Consider the following 10,000-nt stretch of genomic DNA (forward strand, 5'->3'; position numbering starts at 1 on the left):
ATACACGTTTTCTACCTCCGTTTGCTGTAAACATGATTGTTTGAAAACGAAAGATCAGAGTTTGTGTTATTAAAAAGAAAAAAAAATTAAACAAAAAAACGCTTGCATGAAAATGAAGGCAACCTCAATGAGTTTATTTGAGTCTATAGATATACTAAAAAGAAATATGCATATGTGTCTATATATGTGTGTGCGTATGCGTGCACGCACACATATGTGTGTGTGTCTCACTGATGCGTACACGAGCATCTCATAATGTTATGTTATCTACAAACGCTGCCATGTGACATAACAATTCATTCATATAAGATGTCTGTTAACCACATAAAATGCCATGGAAGTAAGCTTTCCAAGTGCATTTGGTTGTGTGAAAAATTGCATTAAAAGATGAAAAGTCGACTCCCTACTTGTGGAAGACGGAGGCGCAATAGTTCGCTGGACCGGGAGTCTGCGGGGTGTGGAAGAGTGTACAGGAATGTATGTATATGATTAAATTTATTGTCCAGGTAGTGATGGTGATATTGTAAAGGGGTTTATTATGATTCACATCACTAATTTTATTTACTTTGGCCTAAATTGATGCTGACGAATTTATGGTATACGATTTTATTATAATCGCATATCAGTATTAATGTTTGTTATTGCATGGAAGTGTGCTAATACTACATATATATTGTTCTGAATATACGTTTTGCTTTCTACATATTCACACAACAAAATTAATCACCAGCAAGATAACAGCTACAAAACACCACTAGTCGACAGCGAGTAACGATGAGAAAAAAAAAAAAATACTGCGAGGAGGAATATTATATATATATATATATATATATATATATATATATGTGTGTGTGTGTGTGTGTGTGTGTGTGTGTGTGTGTGTGTGTTTTACATTGTAGCTCTAGGTATATGAATATGTGCTGACAGTTTGACTGTATTTGTAAGGTTAGGTTCGGTAAGGTTAGTTTTCAGTGTGTTTTAGTGTGTGTATTCAAAGCCTGTTTCTACTTTAAGTAAATATACATATAGTTCAGACAGCTATGAGGTAGATATTTTTAAAATCTGCTAAGGAATATTCAGTTTTGTTCATGTACTAAAGAGAGCTGTAGAAATTGTGTGCAGTTGACTTATAAAGTTCAGTTTTAGAAAGACCAATAGTCTATATCATAACTATAAATAATGATATATAGAAGTATAATAAACCGTATTTTTCGACTTTTTATTTAAAGCGCACACTTAATTTGATTATATCTGATTTCTATACATCGTTTGTATGTATGTGACAATATATGTAACGAATTTGATGTCTATGCTCTGTAGACACATTCGGCCGTATGAACAACATCACTGAATGAGGAGAAGTCGACTCCGTTCTTGCGGAAGACGGAGGCGCACTTGTCGTTCGCTGGACCGGAAGTCTGTGGGGTGCGGGAGAAGACGAAGCCGAACTCGGCCTTGTAGCCGCTCATTTCGATGCAGGAATACACGCACGAGTAGCTGTCGTAGTCAGTCTCGACCACTTCATAGGGAGCGGCGAAAACTGTTGATGAAAGGAAAATCATTAGGTGGAGTTAACTACACATATTAGTAATATAGCATTGGGTTCCACAAAACATTAACATACCCGCAAGGATAAGTGTTCCACACGTACCGGTAGGGAAATCGATGAGCATGTGGGCAGCAGGGAAGTCCTTTGTGGGGTAGATCTTGCCCTGCATTCTGAGGTACTCGTTGCTGGGGCTGAATCCAGCTGTGGTCACCTTGAAGCCGTAGTCAGAGTCAGAGTAGTCGTAGTTGGAGTGGATGCAGCGAGTGAATGGCTGATAGGCGTTGTCGATGATCTGAGTTTGATACCAGCGGCCCGAGTACTGTTGGGGAAGACACAGTATTAAAACAATGTAAATGTAGACTTGTTTACTCAGTCACATTTAAAACATAATTCCCAGCAATATAAATAATACCAATAAAATCACACCTTGCGAAGATCGAACTTGTCCTGGTTGGCCACTTTAGCGCATTTTCCAGGAACAACGAAGTCTGGGATGCCGTCAGCAGAGACAAGGGCCACAAGGGTAGCGGCCACGAGTGTGGAAAACATAATGCTATCTCAGATGACAGTCTACGGTGAATAACAAATTCTGTTCCCTGAGAATCGTGAATGTAACCCTTAGTCCCCACGTGGCTAGTTTTATACCTGCCTCAAACCTGTGGGTGGACCTTACCTTCTCGGAGGCGGAGCTCTGCGAGTCATGTTGCCACGAACTCCGATTTATTGTTTTCACTCTTTTCATTGTTTATTTGTTTCTTTTTAAATCAGTTATATTATAAAATATGTACTTGATATTAGAATGAAATTCAATACATCCTTAATTTGTATACCAAGATTGAAAATAGTTTTTTCCCGTTATAAATGCAATGCAAATAGGTAATCTTGCCTTATCTTGAACCTCTCTCCATGTTAAGCATTCCTATATAAAGCTGGAGTCGCGTATTCTACAGCAGGATCAGTTGTGGAAAAGCAAGAAAGAAATCATGAAATCTGCGGTGATCTTCGTCGCCTTTGTGGCAGCAGTTGCAGCTGACAAGATCCCTGACTTCTTAGTACCAGGAAAGTGTCCAGCTGTAAACGAGAAAGTTCTCTTCGAACAACAAATACCTAACCATTCGAAGGTTTGTTGAACGCAATGTGTTGCTTGTATGTCAGTAAATCCTAGCAGGTTCTCTCTCTTTTTCCTCTCTCCTCCACCTCTCTTCTTTCCTTTAGTCTCTTCTCATCACGATCATATTATGTCTTTCCTTTCTTCTCTTTGTTTCATTATTATTATTATTATTATCTATAATATCAATATTTCAGTATGCTGGCGTCTGGTACGAAATTGCCCTCACAAACAACCCATACCAACTCCTCAAGCAGTGCGTCCGCAACGAATATTCCTTTGGTAAGATGGATTTTCATTAACTGGACACTTCTAATGTTGATATGTAACCTGTAATCTACTCATGTTAACTTATCTAATAATAATTACCTATTACTAATTTACAGATGGAAGCAAATTCATCGCCAAGTCTACTGGCATCAACGCTGACGGTAACCTGATGAGGCACAACGGCCAGGTTCTTCCCATGCCTCTTGGAGACCCTCATCTCTCCATCGACTACGAAGGATGTGAGTATTCAAGGGATATCTTCTTTAAGCTGGTGACGTTGAACAAATTATAGAATATCGTCTGTGTTCATTTTTCTGACGTTTATCATATTTACTTATTTTGAATCAAGTATTATATTGAATTACCTAATTATTTCATTCCCGTATATATCTATTGGTCTATTACATAAATATTCCCGTTATCCTAACGGTACCTTTTTCTTTCTGCAGCCTTTACCGCTCCCTATGTCATCCTCGACACGGATTACGAGAATTTCTCGTGCATCTACTCCTGCGTCGAATTCAACTACGGATACTACGCCGACTTCGCCTTCATCTTCTCCCGCTCGCCAAGCCTTTCTGACCAATACCTGAGACGCTGCGAGGCCGCCTTTAAGGACATCGGCGTCGACGTCTCTCGTTTCGCGAAGACAGTCCAGGGTTCGAACTGCCCCTATGGCACCCAGAAATCTCTCTAAATGCCTTTTTGATAAAATGTAAATATACACATTACGATTAAGCGATGTCAATTCACGTTACACAATAAAAAAAATCTTTCAACTCCATATTACCTTGATATCCATTTTCATGTTGATAATGGGAAAAACGTATACATGCGTAAACACAAAAATAGTTATAGAATGTTGTTAAAGGATACTTAAAAAGTCATAAACGATTTCTTCTTACTTTTGCTGCACACATAGTTTGAGAGCGAAAGATCACAGTTTGTGTTAGTTGAAAAAAGAAAAAAACATTAATAAGGAAATGAAAGGCAACATTAGTGACTTGATTTGCCTAAAGCAATACTAAATATATATATTATATATGTGTGTATGTGCGTGTGTGTATGCATACGCGTGTGCGTGTGTGTGCGCACACGCACACACATTAATAATTTGTTTAGAATAATCTGATAGACTAAGAAAGGAGCTAGGGACTGGTTCGCGGAAGTGTAGTACCTACGCTGACGTCATCCAGGTTTCCCGAGTTTTTCCCAATCGAAACTGTTAAATGGCTGCAGTGCTTTGGAGGCAAATGTCAAATCTACTTCTTTTTTTCTTTTTTTTTTGTAGATTTGGCAATAAGTTTCTTTTCTCGGGTGTATTATAGTGAACATTTTTTTTTTCTAAATTATTCAATATGTTAAATAAAGAAATTACACCTTACGCCTTTTAAAAGTATTCCCAGCTATTCGCGGGTCACCTCAGGGTAACAGCCTCGCTTCGCCTTCCCGCCAGGCATCCATAGTTAAGGCGAGATGAAGACCATTTTTTTTTTTTCGTTTTTTATCACTTTTAATCTTTATCTGCTCAGTTTTTAATTTGAAAATGGTTTTATATGTATTTTTATGTTCAGCCTCTTTTACACAATATACTATTTTAATTATGTATAATGAAGATGAAATAGAAAACATCACGATGATTGTCAAGAGCCTCAGAACTTTTTTTTTTTTTTTCTTTTTTTTTTTTCTTTTTTTTTTTTTTTACCAACCTCCGCTGCCTGACCTGATGCGCAGAGGTCAAACGTAAAACTCTACACATTGGGCTTAACATGCGCAGGCAATGCTCCCCCTAAGCCAGAGATCCGACGACGGAAGACTGCAACGGGATATTGTTTTGATATATCAGTCCGGGAGACCAAGGCACATTTTTTTTTTTTTTTTTTTTTTTTTATTGTGGCAACTGTGTCGATTTGGCTCGCTGTGAAACACCTGGATATATATTGTACAGATGTGCTGTGTGTTTATCCATTGATTATATCATGTTGCAAGTGTAGAGCTGTTGTATACGTATATATATATATATATATATATATATATATATATATATATATATATATATATATATATATATATACATATATATATATACATATGTGTGTGTGTGTGTGTGGGTGTGTGTGTGTGTGTGTGTGTGTGTGTGTGTCTGTGTGTCTGTGTGTATGTATGTATATATATATATATATATATATATATATATATATATATATATATATATATATATATAGGTGTGTGTGTGTGTGTGTGTGCATATATATATATATATATATATATATATATATATATATATATATATATATATATATATATATATATATATAGGTGTGTGTGTGTGTGTGTGTGCATATATATATATATATATATATATATATATATATATATATATATATATATATATATATATATATATATATATATATATATATATATATATATATATATATATATATATATATATATATATATATATAAAGCCATGCTATTAGCAAATATTAACGTTTTTTTTCTTCTTCTTCTTTATCTCTCCTTTTTTATCTCAGGAAAGAAGTTGTGCCCAGGCTCCTTTGTATGGTTCACTATTTATTTTATTTTGATTTATTAGTTGTCGCAAGTACACAGAAAATTTAAGTATCACTGAAACAGGGAAATGATCAAATAAAACGGAGAACCCTACTATTAAAAACCCTCGGGGATGACTTTCGATTTTAAATGTTTTATTTCGTTTCAATATCTATTTTATGATTCTGGTTTTACTTTTTGTTTTCAGGTTTTCATTTTCCACTTTCATTATATTTAGCAGCCGTATTTATCCCAAGTCCACCGAGCCACCACCCGGCCCGACACGAGATGTCCCTTCGCCAATAGCAGCAGTACGGTAGTTGACTCCCTCGGGGTCACTACGTCACTTGCAAGCAACGTTTCATTCACTACAATATCACCTGCGATTGTCTGCGTAAACAAGTATATTTGACGATATTAATAGTTATGTTATATACAGGTAGTGAAGGTGATATTGTAATGGGGTTTATGATTCACATCTTCAGGTTCGTTAACTTACTCCGAAATCGATGCTGACGAAATTATGATGATAATTTTCATATATACGTATATGTATATCAATATTTATGTTATAACATGGAATTGCGCTAATAATAATAATATATATATATATAATATATATACATATATATATATATATATATGTGTGTGTGTGTGTGTGTGTGTGTGTGTGTGTGTGTGTGTGTGTGTGTGTGTGTGTGTGTGTGTGTGTGTGTGTGTGCATGTATGTATGTATATATATGTATTCTGAATATGCGGTTTGTTTTTTCCAGATTCAAATATAATAAAAATTACCATTGACAAGATGATTGCTACAAAACATCACTAGTCGACAAACGATATCAGATGAACTGAAAAACATTATCCTTCAAAAATAAAACCAATGCAGATATACAATTAACAGCCAAATAAGATGACAGAGAAAAATATTAATGAACATGGAAGTGAACAGAAGTAGGATAATTATTAACTCCTTTAAAAAAAAAGTTGTATAATCATATCTTATTTTGATACATCCTTTATTGTAAACAAAAATAATATGTACCGAATTTGATGTCTAAGCTCTGTAAACACATTCGGCCGTATGAGCATGCGCACACAATTTGCATAATGACATATCATTATATAAAAATATTGTTTTTAATATTTATAATGAAGTAAACTCTAAGCTCTGTAGACACATTCGGCCGTATGAGCAACGTCATTGAATAAGGCGAAGTCGACTCCGTTCTTGCGGAAGACGGAGGCGCACTTGTCGTTCGCTGGACCGGAAGTCTGTGGGGTGCGGGAGAAGACGAAGCCGAACTCGGCCTTGTAGCCGCTCATTTCGATGCAGGAATACACGCACGAGTAGCTGTCGTAGTCAGTCTCGACCACTTCATAGGGAGCGGCGAAAACTGTTGATGAAAGGAAAATCGTTAGGTGGAGTTAACTACACATATTAGTAATATAGTATTGGATTCCACAAAACATTAACATACCCGCAAGGATAAGTGTTACACACGTACCGGTAGGGAAATCAATGAGCATGTGGGCAGCAGGGAAGTCCTTTGTGGGGTAGATCTTGCCCTGCATTTTGAGGTAGTCGTTGCTGGGGCTGAATCCAGCTGTGGTCACCTTGAAGCCGTAGTCAGAGTCAGAGTAGTCGTAGTTGGAGTGGATGCAGCGAGTGAATGGCTGATAGGCGTTGTCGATGATCTGAGTCTGATACCAGCGGCCCGAGTACTGTTGGGGAAGACACAGTATTAAAACAATGTAAATGTAGACTTGTTTACTCAGTCACATTTAAAACTTAATTCCCAGCAATATAAATAATACCAATAGAATCACACCTTGCGAAGATCGAACTTGTCCTGGTTGGCCACTTTAGCGCATTTTCCAGGAACAACGAAGTCTGGGATGCCGTCAGCAGAGACAAGGGCCACAAGGGTAGCGGCCACGAGTGTGGAAAACATAATGCTATCTCAGATGACAGTCTACGGTGAATAACAAATTCAATTCCCTGAGAATCGTGAATGTAACCCTTAGTCCCCACGTGGCTAGTTTTATACCTGCCTCAAACCTGTGGGTGGACCTTACCTTCTCGGAGGCGGAGCTCTGCGAGTCATGTTGCCACAAACTCCGATTTATTGTTTTCACTCTTTTCATTGTTTTCTTAAAATCAGTATTATTATAGAATATGTACTTGATATTAGAAAGAAATTCAATCTATCCTTAATTCGTATGCCAAGAATGAAAATGGTTTGTTTTTTTCCCGTTATAAATGCAATGCAAATAGGTAATCTTGCCTTATCTTGAACCTCTCTCCATGTTAAGCATTCCTATATAAAGCTGGAGTCGCGTATTCTACAGCAGAACAGTTGTGGAAAAGCAAGAAAGAAATCATGAAATCTGCTGTGTTCTTCGTCGCCTTTGTGGCAGCAGTTGCAGCTGACAAAATTCCTGACTTCGTAGTACCAGGAAAGTGTCCAGCTGTAAACGAGAAAGCTCTCTTCGAACAACAAATACCTAACCATTCGAAGGTTTGTTGAATGCAATGTGTTGTTTGTATTATGTCACCAGATTATTTGCTTTGTTTATAAACAATGGTAGTTTCTCTCTTTCCTCTCCACCTCTCTCTTCTTCCTCTCTTTCTTCTTTCCTTTTGTCACTTTTATTTCCATCACGACCACATTACGTCTTTCCTTTCTTCTCGCTGTTTTATCGTCTTTCTTTCCTCCACCCCCACTCTCACTGTCAATTTCTCTCCTTCCTTCTTTCTCTCAATCTATCTTTCTCTTTCCTTTGTTGTCACTATTCCTTTTCCTCTCCTTGTCTCTTCCCCCCTCTTTCTCTTTCTTCCTCCCCGCCCCCTCACTCTCTCTCTCACACACACACATGCACATACGCTCACCGTTCCGTTCTGTCTCTTCCTTTGGTGTCTTTGATTATTTTTTGTGAACTAATTCTACGTTTATTGATAATAAATCACTTTAAATGCTTTTATGTCATTAACTGTTGACTTATTTAAATGTGGCTGAGGTACATATTCACATGTGAAAAACCTAGAAATAAGTTTCTGGTTAGAGTTAGAATATATAAACCAACGGGTCCATTATCTATTTTGTACATACATACATATTTCAAAATTTTGGGTAATATCATCACTCTTCATTTCAGTATGCTGGCGTCTGGTACGAAATTGCCCTCACAAACAACCCATACCAACTCCTCAAGCAGTGCGTCCGCAACGAATATTCCTTTGGTAAGATGGATTTCCATTTAGTGGACACTTCTCATGTTGATATGTAACCTGTAATCTATATATATTCATATATATCCTGATTTCATGAATCTGTTATCAGAGGATCTTTTATTTCGAGCAATGATTACCTGTTACTAATTTACAGATGGAAGCAAATTCATCGCCAAGTCTACTGGCATCAACGCTGACGGTAACCTGATGAGGCACAACGGCCAGGTTCTTCCCATGCCTCTTGGAGACCCTCATCTCTCCATCGACTACGAAGGATGTGAGTATTCAAGGGATACCTTCTTTAAGTTGTTAAAGGAAAATAGTGGAAAATGAGTTATCTATATTCTACTTTTCTTGTGTGTGTTGATGTTATCAGCTATTTGTGTAGTTTATTGTTTTTATCTAATATCGTACTTGATTGGCTAATGTTTCTTTGTTTATTAACTGATCTATTCATTACAAATATTTCCTCATTATTTCTGCAGCTTTTACCGCTCCCTATGTCATCCTCGACACGGATTACGAGAACTTCTCGTGCATCTACTCCTGCGTCGAATTCAACTTCGGATACTACGCCGACTTCGCCTTCATCTTCTCCCGCTCGCCAAAGCTTTCTGACCAATACCTGAGACGCTGCGAGGCCGCCTTTAAGGAGATCGGCGTCGACGTCTCTCGTTTCGCGAAGACAGTCCAGGGTTCTAACTGCCCATATGACACCCAGAAATCTTTGTAGATAGCACTATGATTTTAGATGTATGTTAATTATACAAATATACCCTTATATGCACATATATGTATGCAAGTGCAGTGACAACAATTTTTACGTCGATTTATCTTTTTATATAAAATATCACGTATTCATGGTATTTTCTAATACCCTAAATATGGTATTTACATTTAGGGCTTTTTCAATTACCTCTATATGACATTTAGCAGAAGAAAATGATCATGAATTGCTCTTCATTACATTAAAGTAGAATTACTTGGTTTTATGGATAAATTAGGTAAAATGCCTCGGACGTAAAATGCAGCTGATCGTGGTCATTTCCTATTCTCTACTTATTAATAACATTAAACCTTGAACATGAATTCGACCAGTTTTTGCGAGGCATTCAACTCTCCTATTTACATAGTCATGAATCTTGTGGTACATGGATACCTACACATACACACACACACATATGTGTGTGTGTGTGAATGTGAATGAATGTGAATATATGTGCATCTACTATATAAATATAGATACATATACATATGGTATATATATATTTATATGTGCATA

General features: G+C 36.9%; 4 protein-coding genes across 4 annotated transcripts; 2 read left to right on the forward strand and 2 right to left on the reverse strand.

Annotated features, from left to right (window-relative positions):
• Positions 1–1,205: 1,205 nt before the first annotated feature.
• LOC113829676 (crustacyanin-A2 subunit) lies at positions 1,206–2,170 on the reverse strand. The gene is made up of 3 exons (XM_027382872.2): positions 1,976–2,170; positions 1,652–1,868; positions 1,206–1,540 (listed from the first exon to the last, which is right to left on the reverse strand). The coding sequence occupies exons 1-3, from the start codon at positions 2,096–2,098 to the stop codon at positions 1,308–1,310; spliced, it is 573 nt and encodes a 190-aa protein (XP_027238673.2). The 5' UTR covers positions 2,099–2,170; the 3' UTR covers positions 1,206–1,307.
• Positions 2,171–2,513: 343 nt separating this feature from the next.
• LOC113829680 (crustacyanin-C1 subunit-like) lies at positions 2,514–3,706 on the forward strand. The gene is made up of 4 exons (XM_070140554.1): positions 2,514–2,670; positions 2,855–2,939; positions 3,044–3,166; positions 3,377–3,706. Exons 1-4 carry the CDS (start codon positions 2,533–2,535, stop codon positions 3,622–3,624), a joined length of 594 nt encoding a protein of 197 aa, XP_069996655.1. The 5' UTR covers positions 2,514–2,532; the 3' UTR covers positions 3,625–3,706.
• A 2,764-nt stretch (positions 3,707–6,470) lies between these two features.
• Positions 6,471–7,495, reverse strand: LOC113829674 (crustacyanin-A2 subunit). The gene is made up of 3 exons (XM_027382869.2): positions 7,316–7,495; positions 6,992–7,208; positions 6,471–6,880 (listed from the first exon to the last, which is right to left on the reverse strand). Exons 1-3 carry the CDS (start codon positions 7,436–7,438, stop codon positions 6,648–6,650), a joined length of 573 nt encoding a protein of 190 aa, XP_027238670.2. The 5' UTR covers positions 7,439–7,495; the 3' UTR covers positions 6,471–6,647.
• Positions 7,496–7,842: 347 nt separating this feature from the next.
• LOC113829753 (crustacyanin-C1 subunit) lies at positions 7,843–9,577 on the forward strand. Its single transcript, XM_027382932.2, has 4 exons — positions 7,843–8,005; positions 8,643–8,727; positions 8,873–8,995; positions 9,204–9,577. The coding sequence occupies exons 1-4, from the start codon at positions 7,868–7,870 to the stop codon at positions 9,449–9,451; spliced, it is 594 nt and encodes a 197-aa protein (XP_027238733.2). The 5' UTR covers positions 7,843–7,867; the 3' UTR covers positions 9,452–9,577.
• Positions 9,578–10,000: the final 423 nt, after the last annotated feature.

Source organism: Penaeus vannamei, chromosome 27 (genome assembly GCF_042767895.1).
Source record: "Penaeus vannamei isolate JL-2024 chromosome 27, ASM4276789v1, whole genome shotgun sequence".
Taxonomy (NCBI): Eukaryota; Metazoa; Arthropoda; class Malacostraca; order Decapoda; family Penaeidae; genus Penaeus; species Penaeus vannamei.